The sequence below is a fragment of the Engystomops pustulosus genome, chromosome 2 (assembly GCF_040894005.1).
Source record: "Engystomops pustulosus chromosome 2, aEngPut4.maternal, whole genome shotgun sequence".
NCBI lineage: Eukaryota > Metazoa > Chordata > Amphibia > Anura > Leptodactylidae > Engystomops > Engystomops pustulosus.
The window spans coordinates 160,067,509-160,085,692 of record NC_092412.1 but is presented as its reverse complement, the minus strand read 5'-3'; the positions used below and the strand labels follow the sequence as shown (position 1 = coordinate 160,085,692).

Here is an 18,184-nt window from a genome sequence, read left to right as displayed (position 1 = left end):
ATTTTTGAAGTGTTTGTCCCCAGTGGCATGAGTTGGGCAAAATACATTGGCACAAACATGGCATATTAGAGAAACAAAATAATAATTTTTTACTCACTTTGTATTACATCTTAGCCAGCATCCCAGAGGTTAAAATGCTCACTACAACCCTAGATAAATTGGTGTTACTTCTCAGACCTTAAAAATTGATATATTTTATTGTATGCATATTCAATAAAACAGCTTAAAAAAAACAATCACCGCATGTAAGCGAGATATCATCATTTACAGGGTACTGGATTACAGATAATTTTAATGACAATGTACACGGGTCATTCATGTAAGATAAAAGGATTGATGCATGCAAGTGTAATCGCATAGCACAAACGGAAAACAATTTGAAACATGTATCCAACAACTCAATAGAGTACACAAAGTTAACTACTGATGTTATAAGCAAGATACCACCATCTGCCGGTACCTAAATAGAGGTTGTGGAGACTAGGTGAGGTGACAGGGATATGTCAGGAGCCTGGCTCATCCAAGGTCAGCTACCACAGGGGAACACTGCAGGGATCATCTACCCATACCAGCCACAATTTCATCTGGAGTATATGAGGTAAGTGGGGAGTCACCATCTCTTCCATACCATATCAAATTGTTCAGCAAATTTTAGATCACTTTTCATAGGTTATAGTCTGATTACTAGTCTGTGCCATTGTGAGAGGGAAGGCAGAGAGAGTTGTCCATCCAGCGTAGGGCAACAGCTTTCCTGACTAAAAACAATGTCTTGCGCAGAAGCATTTTCATGATGGGTGCAGCTTACCAGAGTACCTGAACACTTCTATACGAACAAGCCCAATACGTATGGCAAAAATCTGTCGAAGTGCATGCACAATGTTAACGTTGGAGCAATGACAGCCTACCTATTTTATGGAGACGCAACAATGTGAGGATAGCTCTGGTGAATATATACCGGTGTCATTTTATTATTGACAGCAGTTAAGACAAAGGTGTAACTCCAGAATCTCCTCAATTGTAGGAGCTGAGTGCCAGGCTGTCCTAGCCACTTTATGATAGATAGCTGCCGCCTTCCGCTGTTCTTCCCCATTAGAAGTGACAATAAGCTTGTGAGGCCCAGACATTCTGCCAGTCATCCTCTGGGTACTAGAGGGGATCATATGATAACCAAGAGCTTAAAGATCTTAATTGACCCGCAAAGTAATAAAGAAAAATGTCAGGATGGACCATTCCTGCTCGACTCTTTGGTCTTTGCAGTTTATCTAGCTGCAATTTCGATCTGGAGGAACCCCAAATAAAGATAATAAAAGTGTCCAAATTTTTGAAAAAGTATTTAGGGACCAGATTAAAAAAAATTGTTGGAGTATATATAGACGCTTTGGCAGAACTACCAACTTTAACATGCTTGCCACCAACAGAGGTAAGGAGGCCCAGGTCAAGATTACCCTTGAGTACTTGAATTTTTCCACAACTATCAAATCAGATAGAGTAAAAGAAATCCCCAGCAGTTCTATCTGGCAAACAGTAGACACAATTTTCCACAATTTATGCAGAGGTCTGAGAAGGAGTCAAAACGCATTTATCAAAATAATACAAAAACTATGAACACTTCCACTCTAAAAGGTGTGTGCACCAAGATAGACAATAAGGCTGCAATCATCAAGAACCAATCAGGTACAAAAACATTTCATGTGGTATATTAATACATAACTTTTATTAAAGGTCACCATAAAAAAAAAAGACTAGCAACTAGAAAAATACTTGCAACACCACACAAGTCTTAAAATAGCTGAGAAAAAAAACCCCAGAAAATGGTTAGGTCTTACCAGCTATGTAGCTACACGGAGTAGAATGGCAGGTGGGGCTCCCAAAGGTATACAGGTAGAGAGGATGTACGGGAAGCCAGACCTATTGCACCCCAATGCTCCATTTGACACCTGCCCTGACAAGGACAGTCCCAGTACTATTTCTTTGTCGGTATGTGTAAGAGGAACATTATGTGTGTCTATGCATATGATAAACCCATAAACCCAACGCGTTTCTGGAGGCATCAGTGTTGTCTCCGTCATCAGGGGATAAGAACGGCCGTGAATCGACTGCCTATTAATATGAGGTAGACAATGGTCTCCAGTGGTATCCAGGGTAGCAAGTGCAAGGCAGTGAAATCTAAAGATGGTGGCTGAGTAAAATAGCACACCAAAAATCACACCTAAAGCCTTAAGCCTCATAACAAAAAAAAAAAAAAAAAAACCACAAGAATTTTGCCAAATTTTCGTCAAATATCAGGCTTTTTTTTCATTAAACATTGCAAAACATATTATCCAATTTTTTCAGCTAACATGAAGTACTTTGTGTCACGATAAAAGAATCTCAAAATCCCCTGAATATGTCAAAGCATTCCAAAGTCATAACCACTTGTTGAGTCAGATTTGAAAAAAATGGCCACTTCAGGAAGGTGCAAAATGGTCAGATTAACCCCATACGGCTATATACGTCCTGTTTGCAAATGCCCCGTGCAGAAATGACGTCTATAAACATCTTAACAGTGACCAACTCCAAATGGCTAGATGTAGTGAACCCTGGCACAGACACACAATTAATATTTCTTTTAAAACAGAAGAATCTCCCCTTTAATATGAGGTATGGCTTGTGTATTCTTGATTGTAACTTTAAGAGTGAATATCCCCGGTACTCTTAAGCATCCATGCACAATCACATATATCAAGAGTAGACTTTCACTTTTCAGAACTACATGCACCCTCAGCATCTGTAGCTCAATCTGGGAAAGGGTGATAGAATGCTGTACATATTTATACAATATTTTGGTAAAAGTTACTACTTTTTAAAAAAAAACTAATTGGAAGAATGACAAAAAAAAAGCTTATTTTTTCACATTTGTAGTCAATTATTGGCAAATTTTATAAAGAAAAAAAATATGTAATTAATAAAACTATTCTATCAAGTTAAAGTCTCACATGTCATTAAAAAACAAAGTAAAAATTGTTATGATATAAAAGCTTTACCAGAGATATTGTCATTTAAAGAAGCGCATAGCAGAACATCAAAAATTGACCTGGCCATTCAGGTACCAATAACCATCGGTCAAGAAGGGGTTAAGCAACTTCTCCCATTCTATAAGTCCATATCCGGTTTCTACTCATTTCTCCTAATAAAGGGGTATTCCCATCCCAGCATTTACATGGGATGGATCTGCCATATATAAACATTTCTTCAATTCCATGTTATCAAAATATAAATGTTCCTGTGTGAAGATAATTTCCCATAAATGTAGTTTTCACTTAGTAGCAAGAAAGCTGTCCTTGGATACGACCACCCCGCACGCTGGCTGCTGTGGCCAGACATATGCTATTGCGGCACCCGACAAACTGGATTTAACATTTATTACCGCAGAATGGCTATAGGACGTTTAGTAACTCCTGGGCATTTATTTTACAAAAACTGTTTCTTTGTGCAATCACTTCAGCAGAGGTGACCGTACCCAAGGAAACATATCTTATTTCAAAGGTGTAACATAGCGACATTTATAGGTAATTATCTTCAAGCAGGTACATTTTTTTTTTTACTTCGAATTGAAAATAGGAATGTTTAGAGCATATGGATGACATTAAATGTGAATGCCCAGAAGAGATTACCCCTTTAAAGGGGTTTTCCAGTGACAAAGATTGAGCTTACTATAGCTTATCGCCCCACACTTATCACTTCACTAATTCAATGTCATTAAAGGGGTCTGAAGGAATTTAACAACCACAATTCTAAATTCTAGAAGACTAAACTGTGGCTTGAAGTTGGTCTTTGAAAAACGTGGTGAATTTTAATGGGATTTATGAGGAATGCACAGGAACCTACTGTTTGTTAGTGGTGCCAAAAGCTCAGCTCCGCCTCTTTCCTTAAATGATGCGAACATATTGTGTTGTGGAAGCTGATTGGTGGACAGCAGGACTTTCTGTAGTTTTATTCGTCCTTCTAGAAGTTGATCCCAAATGGCTGAAAAAAAAAAATATATATACACCAAATATGCATTAACAAAGAAGCATTTCTTTTTTACTTTTTGTAAAGATATTATCTACTTATCCACATTAGCAATTTTTTTTACAGTTTACCACTAAAACTGGGGATTCTATAAAAAGCTCAAAAGAGAAAAACACTGACTTGTGGAGCTGTACAGGATCTGCTAAAATGAAGGACCTTTGCTGCATTAAGAAGCGCCAGGGTTAGCACTTGGTGCTATTTAGCTGATATGGGGAAACCACTCCAGTCTTCTCCCCTATGTTTCAGGAGCGGTTAAGTTACTACAGTAACACACAAGATGTCACTTCAGATTAAGAACCTGCTCTGAATACAGACAAAAGTCAGTGCCCGGTTTTATTAGGCTACAAAAGAAACTTTAGGTGTTTCTATGGCAAGCTCTATATCAAGTACCTAATAAAAGACACCAATCTGGCCAGGAAGCAATACACAGAAAAATTGCCATTCTGAAATCAAATATCTTTGGATATATTTCTCTAGCAGCAATGAAAAAAGGGTCTGATAATTTGGCTTCAGACACATTCATACAGATTCATGCATTTAATGCTTACCTATATTTAAAGTTGTCATTGAGAGACAAGTTCCAGGCAAAAAATCCCATTAACCCTTTCCTTTTCCATATGTTTTTATTTTTACTACCCTCTTTCCACAAGCCATAAGTTAATGACAGCTGGGAGCCTGTTAAAAGCTTCCAGAGCAGTGGTCGTCACTCTCCGATTAGGTCATTCGGGAGGAGGTGGTGCACCAACCGGTATGTAAAGATGGCGGGGCCCAGGTAAAGTACTGTTAGGTGCAGCGCCTGAGTCTTCTCCGTACATGTGGTTAAATAATCTTATTCTCAAGCCTATGTATAATCACTGTAGTCACTATAAGCTTACAATAACAGCAAATTCACTGGCATACTCACAGCAAAGTTTATGTATCTTCATGATACAACCATATGTAACACATCTATTTATTTCAAGAATTAAGATGACATCCATATTTAATATAGGAAGGGTATGGTGGTTGTGGATTCATGTGATCTCCTACAGCTTCAAAAGACAGTCACATCTGGGCACTAGCCAAAATTAGAATTGACATAATTAAAGTGAGTGCCTCTGAACCATGGGGCGGTGCATTATGTATGGTGAGCCAGCAGGATTACTTGTCAAACTTGCCGGGATGTGTTGGCTGCAGAAAATTAATGATTTCATTCTTTAAAACAATTACCTTCCAAAGACACCTTCAAACGAACTAATAGAAAGGATTACCTTTTGAGTAACTCACATTTTCATCTATTATCTTGATCCTTAACAAAACCTTTAACTTGCACAATATAATGTAGTAGAATTTAATACAGCCTAGCCAATGCACGTTCATCACATGCAGCTGGTGCTTTAGGAGAAAAATAAATCTGATACTTTGAACATGACAAAGTAAGGAGACATTTTACTGTATTTGAAGGAAAAAGCAACACAAACTTGTTGAGACATGTGGCAAGAAGCCCCGTTCCTATACTTCATCTATTCTACGCAAAGTCGAAGAAACCAGTGGTTGCAACAAGCTAAAAACTCAAAATCCATTTAAAAAAGATGCAGCCTGAGTGTTTCAAAAACTACCACCAATAAATGTTTTAGGGGGATGCATCATACCATAAGAAAATAACCTACTGTTCAGCATCATCAAAAGACTATGGAAGGAGCATGGCATACTAGCTCCCCTTTAAAGACACAGCTGTCCATCCTAACAAGCAGCCCAGACACGTAGAAGACCAGGAGAAGCAGCCAAGAGGCCCAGGATCACCCCAGAGGATTTGTAGAGATCCATAGCTTATCTATCCACAGGACAACTATTAATCGCATATACCACAAACCTATTTTATGGAAAATGTGCTTTGGTCAGATGAGATAGAAATTTAACTTTTTGTCCTTTAAGTGCAACTCCGAAAATACCTGGCTAAGATGGTTTCCTATAATGATGAGCTCTCCCCACATGCACGAGAAGCCCAGCCAATAAGGACACAGCACCTCAATCTGAAGCCTCCTCTCAGCATTGCCGCTTGTAGAAATATCTAGTGCCGAGCAAGGCAGGGAAGGCATACAGTAATTCACTAAATAAAGCCTACAGTGAGGCTGGCACAGTATTAGGACTTTACTTTTAGTAACTTTCATTTGAGTTCAAGCAGGTTTTAACCCCTTAAAGGGAACCTGTCCACTGTCATTTTTCATTATCTGCCAGCAGCATGTGGAGAGTCCCGAGGGAGGGGCAGCTGCAGCTTGTGTACAATCTCCCTCTCTCCCCCGCCTGCTAAATGCACATAACAAAGCCTGGAAGTGGGGAGGGAGGGGGGGGGGGGGGGGGGGGAACTGCAGGAGTATGGAGAAGATGAAACACAGGCACACACAGTCCTGCCCCTCCCCCAGGAGTTACCACATGCTACTGGCAGGGAGCCAGATAATGTAAAATAAACTATTATAAACTACTGAAATGATCCAGAATGCTGACAATTTTTCTTTTTAAATCGGCATAGCATATACTATTGGAACCAGCCACCAGCTAAAAATAACATTCACAGTGACAGGTCCGCTTTAAGGACACGTCCCTATTTTGGTTATGTATCTCCTTTGCAGGCGTTAACCCCGGTCGCAGGCTGCAGTCAAAAGCAGACACTATATTGGCTGAGATCGCCACTGCCCAAAAAAAAAAGTTAGTATAGAATTTTTAGGTTTTTTTAAAATTTTAATCACCCCCATTTTACTAAAACAAATATAAAAATAAACTGTAAAAGTCATAAACCCGTGCCATAGGTTCGCCACCACTGCCCTAGGAGTCTCACATAGATTCTCGGCAGTCAAAGCAACAGCCTCTAGTCCCACTGTGACATCACAGGATACAACGATCCAGCCAAAGACCAGCCAATGGTCCAGAGACCATACGTTGCAGACATTTAAATGCCCTTTGCTGCTGCCAATTTCCTGATAACATAAAAAGCCCTTAAATTTACCATCCAAATCAAGCATGATAAACCAGGGACACTTATAACATTACCACAGTCACAGTGCCTGGGTCTTTGAATATGTGCTACCCATGGCCTCCTTCCTTCTAAAATAAACTTTTTAAATTATGCTAATTTTGCTGAATGACTCTTTTCATAGCCCTTCCCAGGCTGTGCATGAGAACTTTCCCCTTTCACTGTGTGAGATTACATCAGGCAGGATGGGGTTGTAGTGCTGAGGGGGAAGGAATCATTAGCATAATTTTAAAAGTTGATTTTAGAAGTAAGGTGGCCATGGATAACACATATAAGAATATTACAACAATTATGGTACCTGGGTCTATGAGTAAGTGGTTTACCATGCTTGATAAGCAATGCAAAAAATGATAGCATACCTATCTGGTTCTTAATGCCTTGTCCTTTTGCAACATCTGCTGACACCTTCTCTTTAGAGAATGTCTGTAGAGCATCATCTTGAATTTCAGATCCTCTCTGTTGCGCACTGTAAATGCCACCATCATCCTCCTCTTCATTATCCTCCTCTTCATCATCATCATTGACGTCCTCCTCATCCTCATCATCATCTTCTTCTTCTGTCTCGTTATCTTCATTACTTAATATTTTTTCATCAATATCATCACCCTCTGATAAATCCTCATCTGATCAACACAAGAATAAAAGTGACACTTATTAACATTGATCATTAGCCTATAAATCCTTTAATGTTTTTTCTCCAGAAACACAGACAATTAGAAGTCATGGTTATATGGCAGGGACTTCTGTCAGGCTACTCAAAGAGCACAAATAATGTGCATTTCAGTTAGGTGACAGCTTGTTTATCCGACAGCTATTTATCGGGCGGTGGGAGGTGAGATCTGGACCACAATTCTATCTGTGTCCAGGGGCCACCCAGATCACTATTGAACCTCCGTGCTTATTTTGCTCAGCAGTTCCCTGTAAGCGTGATGGGGTGGCATTACCCTGTCTGTCAACTTTAGAGCTGGGTAGAGCAGTAAAAGACGAGAAAGAAAACTGCTGCAGGGGAACTGGGACAGGTTCTGTTTTTCATTATACAGTAGAAGGTAAGGGGGTTCAGAGAGGAGGACGAATTATACATTGTAAGGGGGTCATTAAGGTGGGTATTGTACTGTGAGGGAATATCAGAGGAAAGCATAAGTGGTGGGGCAAAGACCGTGGCATAGGGGCCTTTCAACCTTTCAACCACGCACATAAGCATGAGACATCTTCCTCTTCTTGCCATTACAAAAGTCGCATCTTAGGACAACTTAAACAAACAATTATGGTGTGTCATTTTGTCAGATGAAGGAGATCTGCTTTAAACACCGTTTTGTCTTTTATCCGAATTAGGCATTCCTAAAAGAGCACTTCACCAATGTGAGCATATGCCAACCAAATTCCAGAACTTACCTGAATTTTCTGAGAAAGAGTCCCCTCCTAACTCTGCTTTTAACTGTTTCCGGGATGTAGCTTTCCCCAAGTACTTTTTATCTGTATCAGATAGGTAGGTTACTGCATTTTTCTTTATGTTTCCCAATTTTACTGCATCGTCGTCGTCAGATCCACCTTCATCATATTTGTCAACAACCTTAGCAGCAGTAACTGCAAAAATGGGAAAAAAAAGCTTTATTTAATTAGAGAAAATATATATTTTGTCAGAAAATACTTGCAAAACTGACAAGCACATTGTTACCCTCAACATTCTTGGACACAGCCTTGTTTAATTCACAATGGGGTAATAATCTGTTTAATTTGTTTTAACAATAAATTTTCTTTACGGAGATATAAAATAGTAAAACAGTAGTACAAGCGAGCATATAACGGAACAACAATTTAGTACAGGACAATATTACAAATAGTATAGTTATGAGAAGAAATGTTCTGCAGGGGAAAAGCAGTGGTCTTCTGGGGCCAATAGGTCCTAATAACAATCAAAAGTACCATATAATCTGCGTGGAAATAAACCTCGTTGAGATAATAAATATTAGGGTAAGAATACCACCAGAGAGAAGGATCTGCCCCACAGGGCCAGAAAACCTGTGATACCAACACCACACAAAAAAAAGGACAACCAGTAGGGAATATACCAGGTGCCGATTTGAGGAATCATCATCACCGGTAAGAGGAATTTATTGTTTTTCCACTTAAAAAAATTAGCTTTAGGGAAGTACAAAAGGGAAATACCAAAACGCTCCACAAACTTTGAAACCCAATTTCTCATGAGTACGCCAATACCCCATATTTGGTCGTAACCCGCTGTATAGGTGCATAAGGGCTTATTTTCTGCAACATTAGATGCACTTTACAAATACTTCATTTTAGTTGGGCATTAGCTTATAGATTTTATTAACACTTAAATGTATGTATGTATGTTTCCTTTCTTCTTGTATTCTTTGGGGGCCGTACACCATACCATAAAAATAACATATAATCTTTTTTCTATGGATCACTACGATTACGGTGATACCTCATTTATATAGATTTTTTTATATATTTTTACAATTATACTGAAGAAAACCTATTATAGAGAAAATCTCATTTATTTTCGTATCGCCATGTTTTCAGAGACATAACTTATATTTTTTGGTTAACACAGCTGGTTTAGGGTTTATTTTTTTTACATATTGGGTTGTCCTTTTCAGTGGTAACATTTTGGCATACAACTTTTTTTGATCACTTTTTGGAACATTTTTGAGAATGGATTTTATGAAAGGAGGCAGGATCAGATCCTGCAGAAGGATGGCGCAGCCTGGGGCACTGGCAGACCCCGGAGCGGCCATCAGAACCACGCACCCAATCTAGAACAGAAGGCCCTTGCAAGCCGCGTTCAGCGTGAGGAAACTCCAATCGCGGGTGTTAGCTGTTTGGCAGCCGATGCAAGAAGCTGGACGAAGTACAACGTCACGATGCAGCAAGTCCAGTTAAGGGCGTAAAGGAAATTTACCAACAGGAAGGAGGATTGCAAACCAAGCAGGAATTTAGGTATATTACCAATATACCGTATATACGCCGAGATTTTCAGCTCAATTTTTGAGCTGAAAAATCCCGACTCGGCTTATACACGAGTCAGTCTTCATATGGGAAGCTGTTTTTGCCGCCCAAACACCCTTATTACACTCGCAAAGATCAGACAGGGGCTGCCGGTGGTATGTGTGTGCGGCAGCCCCTGTCAGACACGCGGCACCCGGCACCACCCTGCACACAATGTAAGCACTGCGCGGCGCATCTAAACTCTTACCCGGGGGTCCTGTGTGTGCAGCAGCCCCTGTTAAGACGCGGGACCCGGCACCACCCTGCACACAATGTAAGCGCTGCGCAGCTAAAGTCTTACCCGGGGGTCCTGTGTGTGCTGGAGCAGAATGGAGGGAGTGTTCTGCAGCTGCATACTATAGGGACAAAGTATGCAGCCGCGGCTCCTGTGTGGGAGAGAGGTACGGGTTCAAGGGGCTGTCAGTCCCGCGGCTGTATACTGTAGGGATGCACTGTGGGCTGGGAGGAGGTGGATGGGGCTTAACAAGGCTGCATACTGTATAGGTAAATTATGCACCGTGCAGGAGGGGGGCTGGCAGTGTGACCAGGGAAAATAACTCATAGGCTGTCACAGTATATATATACATATATATACCAGTGTGTGGTGGAGGTGTTTAATGTCCTGCTTCTGCATCACTCTGCATAATAAATATAATCCAATTCTCATGTATTAGATCAGCTTCCTTAGACTGTCACAGACATATATATATATGCGTGTTCTGTCTGTGACAGTCTAAGAAAGCTGATCTAATACATGAGAAAGGAGATTATATTTATAAGGCAGAAGAAGGACATTGGACCACTGCTGTTGCCATAAAACACCTCCACCAGACATCAGTAGCTGCAGCATTTCCCACCCTCGGCTTATACTCGAGTCAATACGTTTTCCCAGTTTTTCGTGGTAAAAGTGGGTACCTCGGCTTATATTCGGGTCGGCTTATACTCGAGTATATACGGTATATCTATTGTCCTGAAATTTTCAGCCAGTTTGTGGACTGGATTGTCTGGCTGATGAGAAAAAAAAGATAGGAGGCTTCACTTTACATTTCAAAATTTTATTTTTTTTCAATGAGAGGTTTATGGAAGGTTCTAATACAGACCTTTCAAAACTGCTATAAAAATAGTTGTCCTGAAATAATTGAAACTGTAATTTTCTTGAGCATTTAAAAAGTAGCTGTTTCATTTGTAAGCCGCTCTGTTTCCTAACAGCTGTAATGAGCTGGTGACTTTAAAAGTTTTATTTCCCTGGCATGTGAAATACTAATAAAGGACATCTACCACCACATTAATGATGGCAGACTGTCCTCACAGGCACCCCTTTAGGGGTGGATAGCACTGGTGACGACAGCCAGCCACACTAGTAACCTGCCGGCTCTGCAAGGAAAGACCTCACAGGCATGCGCGAGTTTCCCATACAGCCGGCTGATGTCATCAGCTGTCTGGGCTAATTGGGAGGGAATGTGGGGTAAATATGGAGTTTGTGAGCACATGCATAATTTAGTAGAAGGTGGAGCCATGAGGTGATGTCAGCCAGATTGCCTTAGGCTCATTTCTTCATTTCTTGGAATACTGATGTCCTGGAATTAAGGAAAAATGGTGCCATCTACCCCTAAAGGTAACAAGCATGTCTGCGAGGACTGTCCATCAGTAATCTGGTAGATGTCCTTTAAAGGGGTTTTCCCACGGAAGAAAATTCTAGCATCTCAATCCCTAGTGATGTTAACACAATAAAGATTATTTTAAGCCCGTACTTTAAAATCTTACTTTGGTTTTATTGCTGTTTTAGCTCCTATCACTCAGCAATGATCAGTGTAAGATTTCAGGGTGTGGACGGGGTCCCTAAGCAGACACATTATTATCCATCTAGCTCTGTGGGGTGACAATGTGGTTACATTATCAGGGTACAGGTGTATATACACTTTCATATGGCTTCTGTACCAACACACTGACACACAGAGAGATGAGAGACAGATTAGAGATGTATGATGCCTATAACACATAGGCTGACAGACTTTTACACTGTGAGCTCTGCTACATCTCACAGATATGTGCCTGCCTCCCTCTTCCCCCCGGATCACTTATCTCCTTGTAGTTTGCAGCCTCTCTCTGCTCACAATGTCCTGGCAGGATGTGATCAGTCATGGTCTTTGAGCTCAATGCAGGGGCTGCGGCTACAGACACACAGTAGAGAGAGACATCTCATCTGCATGCTGCAAATACAAAAAGGTTGTGTCTAGATGCAACTGAAATTGTGTACACAGAGACAGGTTGCACTTATATCTGTGAAATGCTGTATTTTTGTTAATAAAAGTGAATTAGAGAATGTGTTATATGTACTCAGGATAACAAAATAAGAAACTTGACTTCATAGGAATACCCCTTTAAGCTGTTATCATGAACAATATCCATTGCACAAGTCACATTTGTCTATGCTCACAGACGTGATAACTATGCTTGTTGTTTGCCCGCTAATCCAGCAATATTTCCAGGTCGAGCAGCCATACAGGAATGGCAAGTCCACTCATTTCTGCATGTTGTGTTTCCAAGCATCCCCAAGTATGTCCCTTATCACCCTCTTTTCCTACAACACATACAAAAATAAAAAAATATCAAACATTCCTGTCCATAAAATGACTGCAGATGGAAGGTCATGTTATCTCTTTCTGTTTTTTATATTTTTTTTTTTTTTAAAGAGATAAAAATATATAAATATATATCTATATTCATCTTAAGAACAAACATATGGAATCTATTTTGTACGTAACCCGGGGACTGCCTAATATATATTATATATAAGCAGTCCTTGGGTTATGTACAAGAAAGGTTCCATGGGTTTGTTCTTAAGTTGAATCTGTATGCAAGTCCAAACTATATATTTTATAATTGTAGATCCAGACAAAAAAAAATAAAAATTGCCCCAGTGAGCTCCACCAGAGTTTACTAGGGATCATATGTTAGTCGGGTGTTCTTGAGTGTGAGGGAGTGTGTGTATACATATACAGGCAGTCCCCGGGTTACGTACAAGATAGGGTCTGGAGGTTTGTTCTTAAGTTGAATTTGTATGTAAGTCGAAACTGTATATTTTATAATTGTAGTTCCAGACAATTTTTTTTTTTTGCCCCAGTGACAATTGGAGTTTCAAAATTTTTTGCTGTAATGGGACCAAGTATTATCAATAAAGCTTCATTACAGACACCTCACAGCTGATCATTGCAGACTGGGACTATAATAAAGCATCCAGAGAGCTTCACCAGAGGTCACAGTGGGCAGAGGGGTCCGTCTGTAACTATGGGTCGTCTGTAAGTCGGGTGTCCTTAAGTAGGGGACCGCCTGTACTGTACACACATGCAGGATAAGGGGAGAACAAAATCTCCACATTTGTTGTATAGTTTCTCCCGAGTACAGAAACACCCCACTATCAAATTGTGACCTTTAAAGGGAACCGGTCAGAAATTGGCCTTATAAACCACAACATCTTCAAGATCACCTTAATAACAATAAGAAATCAAACTATTTACAATTATTTGAAGAAAACAAATAAAAACCTGCTCAGTACAACTTATTTATAGGATTAAGTGCGCAACTTAGAAATTTCTACGCAACATAAAGAAACACAAAATAATGTGTGCATACCAAAATATATATTGTTTTTAAAAAAGTGACACAGATTCTCTGTTATACTGCCTTCTGTCTTCACGGAGGTTACAAATCTCAGCAACGTGGACGCATCTGTCATGTTCCACTGTCTAAGACTGTGATGCACGATATTTAGGTCATCATGCTGTCTCCCCAACAAATCACACTGTCTGGAAATACCAGACCTCCATTTTACAAAAAAAAAAAAAATTAAATAAAATGACAGAGTAAAAGATTTGCCAATTGTCTCTTGCAACAGAAATTCTTTTGCAACTTCTAAAATAGTGGCACTCTGAATTAGGTCTCAAGCCCACAGTTTTTTTTTATTGGTAGGCAAATATGAGGCTATTTGGAACACAAAAAAGGTATTATGGAAATATTTTTACATTTTCGTTTTGGATCAGATGCAGAATATTAAGCAGACTCAGAACAATAAGTAAGTCTACATGCACAGAACCATGTGCTTGTATCAAGGAAGTTTCAGCCAGCCCTGCTCACCACCACCCCATCAATAGGAAGTGTGCATCCATACCACAAATCAGGAAAAAATTACTACTTGCTCTATAACATGCTTAGTGGAAGCTAGGCTAGGTCATGATGCGGTGAAACACAGCATGAAGTGCATAATAGAAAGTGGACTATATGGGAGTGGACTATACTAGTGAGTTTTGTATACAGGGCTGGATTTCAATTAAACTAGAGGGGGGATACGTATATGGGATACTATCTATTACTCTATGGAGAGGGGCGAGGGTGAGCGGCGCTCACCCCCTCCTCCACTCCCGGCGCCTACATGTAGCACGGCGGGCACACGTTCGTCTGAATTTAGCCTAAGCTGGGAGGGCTGTATATGGGATACAGTATTTCACTGGGAGGGATGTATATGTGGGGCAATATTTTATTTAAGCTGGAGGGGATCTGTATATGGGAGCTGTATATAATTTAATCGGGGTGTGAATAACGAGGCCTTTAAATAAATGAGAGCAAGGCTTTATAAAAAATTATATATGTATATATTTTATACACATACACACAGTATATATTTATTAGGGGTGCTATATATTTAGATAGGTCAGGGTAGCACTGTATATAAAATCATATGTAACAAAATAGGGTGGGATATATTAGTTATATGGACACAATAGATTACTTTGCATCATATAAACCAAATGTTGGGGGTCTGTATTAATAAACTAAGGGTGGTGTATATTGATTGGTGTGCTGTGCATGCTATAATTCCAGTATATATATATATTATATATAATGAAGTGATGTTTTATATGTGTGAAGAGTGAGGTCAGTTTTGTTGTGAGGGGTATATATTATTTAGGAGCCCAGTGTTGTTATCCAGGAGGCTTTATACTGTAAGTGATTGTGATATTTTTAGGGACGCCAGGTGGAGATGCTGCACAGAGCTGAGGCCATCTGGCCATGAGTTCGGCAGTGATACGTCATGGATTGGAGAACCAGGAATAAAGTCTTCCTGATAGAAGAGATTGTCATGTATAAGGTACTGGATGCCACTAATGACTCTCAGAACCTGAAGTCAGTCACACAGTGTCAGTGAGCTGCCTGTGGGGATGTTAATTGTTAGTAAAAATGTATAAAAATGTATTTACTGAACAGGGAGCGGCCAATGGAACAGGAGTGGCTACTGAAAGGGGAAGGCAGCATTTTAATATTCGCCCCAGGCAGCAAATCAGCCCTGCAATTAATTGCCTGTGCAGCCAGAGCCTGGACGGCCTCTAGCAATGCCCACTGAGAATTTGCAGCTCATTAGCATATTACTAAAACATCCTTTTTAGGAAAAGGAGACCATTATAAAAAACTGTTACAAGGCCAGATCCTACATCAATGTGCAAAGTGGATTCTGTCTGTCTGTCTGATACAATAAAACTCATCGCCGTCAATCCCAAAACGGAGTTTAAAAAGTTTGTGATTCTGATTGGTTTTCTAAAGTAGGTAGAGTTATCTCCAAGATGGCCGCCGTCTACAACTACAACTCTCATTATCCCTCAGTTCTCAGTAACAGCTCCTCCCTCGCTCTGCTTCTGGGAATTATCCTAACAGATTGTCCTGCTATGTTACCATAGTAATGATGCCTGTTACTGCTATCACTGACCATTGCCCCACCAAGACGACATCTCACTAAAACACTGGCTATACTGGATGTAGATCCAACCAAATACAACTAATCAGTGATGATCACATGACCTGTCCAGGCTGGTGCAGAACATTTTATGTGACCAGCGGCCATCTCCTCCACAGGGACACAATCAATGGACTGATTAAAGGGCCAGTAACATTTTAATTCTTCGTTGTGGTTTATGTCAACAACACATTTCTGCTAAGGGGAGCTAAATTTCAGATACATTTTTAAATTAACAAATTACATGTTAGTTTATAATTTAACTGGTTCGCAACCACCCGCCATGTATTCACAGCGCCTGTCGGGTCGCGCTGCTTGGAGAGGGCTCACGGGCTGAGCTCTCTCCATAGCCGGTAAGTCTTTGCTGCATATTGCATATCCCTTACACACAGCATTACAAACAGTACAAAGCACGGCATTTAAACTTCACAGGATTGTGACAAGAGGCTGCATTCCCGTGTTCAGTTTTTCACTTGCAGTTTTTGAAGTGACTAGTAGGTGTGGATTATAATGAATCTGTGCTGTGATCTGGCCGCACAATGGGGGAGATTTATCATCAGGTTTCTGAGGTAAAACTGTTCTAGTTGCCCTTGGAAACCAATCAGAGATCAGCTTTCATTTTATAAATGGTTGTGAGAGAATGAAGGCTGAGCTCTGATTGGTAGCCATGGGCAACTCGAACAGTTCTGCTCTAAGAGACTTATGATAAATCGTCCCCAATGTGCATTATAGTCAATGAAGGCCAGATACCATGCTGAGCGCACAGTGGGGGAGATTTAACAAAAGTGTCTGAGGACAGGACTGTTCTAGTTGCCCATGGCAACCAATCAGAGCTCATCTTTCATTTTCAAACAGCTGCTCATAAAACTAAAGCTGAGCTCCGATTGGTTTCCATGGACAGCTAGAACAGTGTTACATCAGACCCCCCCTGATAATTCTCCCCCATTGTGTCTCACGGCACTGTGTCCCAGTCAGGGAGCAAAATGCAGCATAAGACCTATGCCGTTTTGCAGCGCAGCCACTCAGCTTCTTTCGGAGAGGGGATGGGTGAGCTGTATTCACCCTTCCCCTCCTGGCTTGCGGCTCACTGCAGCTGCTACTGTGCAGAAAGCATTAAAGGGGTTGTCCAGTGCACGCCCCGCTACAAAGGTAGTTCAGGCAGTAGTAAGTCTTATAAGTTAAGGAAAAACATTTTGATGTACTATGGACCATGACATTCTTGGCCAAGTACCATATATGTACAGCATCTATGTCTTGTTATAAGCCAGAGCGGGAGAATGACTTTATGAATGGATTTTTACATAGGACTGATCCACAACGCACGTGTGCCACGCCAGGTGCTGTGAACGTTACCCTAATATTCTTGTGTGCCCAAGGAGAGGAGCACAGGGGCGATAGTGGGTGAAGTGTGACCAGAAAGGTCTACTACTAAATCAGCACCGAGCTTCTGGGTAGAAAGAATCCAAGCTGATGAAAGAGGCTTATTAGTAGTTAGGACAGAGCGGAACGCACGTGTGGGTCCGACCCTGCCTGCCATCTGTATCCCTGCGCTTCTACTATCACATTTATACTTCTTGTAGGTGCGGCACTTCGTACCTTCATCAGGATCATCTTCAGGGTCCCAAAACTGGGGCTGTGGATTCAGGAAACTCTCGAGCTCTTTGGATAAGGGCGCCGCCATCTTGTTGAACCACGCTTCCGAACACCACGCCCCTAGGAGATGACGTCACTAGTCTATGAGGCAGGGCGGAGCGTGCCTGGGTGGGAGGTCAGAAATTACAGATGTGAACATTCTTGTCGCCGATGTAGTGACAAGAGGTGTGACGTAACGGTGCACAGGCTGAAACTAGATGCGATTGTAATGTTTGTTACATGGGGCTGCAGCTTTCATTAACCCCTTCAGGAGACAGCCAGTTTATAACTCAGCCCCATTTTTTTGGATTCAGAAATGCGTCGTGGTTTTCTGTATTTTCAGAATTGATTATTTTGGGGATAATTACTGTTTTTAATTAAAAAAATTAAACATATAACATTAAAAACCTCCTCTATATCAACCCGTTTTCAAATCTGCACTCTTCAGAAACTGTTGTTAGGAAGATTGGTAACCCCTTGAGATCTTCATAGTTACCGTATATACTCGAGTATAAGCCGAGTTTTTTAGCACAAAAAATGCCAAGAAAAAAAACAAAACATGTTATCACCTTTCTGACGTGTCCCTTACAGGTCCTCTTCCATTAATTGCGGCTCCAGCATTGGCTCCGTGTCCCCGTGTGGTCCGTCGCAGGCATCATGATGCCAGCCACTCGCTGACATTCTAATGTATGCGC

The 18,184-nt window shown here is 40.7% G+C and overlaps 1 protein-coding gene across 1 annotated transcript in view; it reads right to left on the bottom strand.

Moving 5' to 3' along the window:
• AATF (apoptosis antagonizing transcription factor) overlaps positions 1 to 17,634 on the bottom strand; it is an 86,588-nt gene extending 68,954 nt beyond the window's left edge. Inside the window, exons 1-4 of the mRNA XM_072137151.1 lie at positions 17,454 to 17,634; positions 8,453 to 8,644; positions 7,420 to 7,683; positions 3,868 to 4,005 (exon numbers count right to left, since the gene is read on the bottom strand). Coding sequence (XP_071993252.1) covers positions 3,868 to 4,005; positions 7,420 to 7,683; positions 8,453 to 8,644; positions 17,454 to 17,538 — 679 coding nt within the window. The 5' untranslated portion in view covers positions 17,539 to 17,634. The remainder of the gene's footprint in view (positions 1 to 3,867; positions 4,006 to 7,419; positions 7,684 to 8,452; positions 8,645 to 17,453) is intronic.
• Between the last annotated feature and the right edge of the window lie 550 nt (positions 17,635 to 18,184).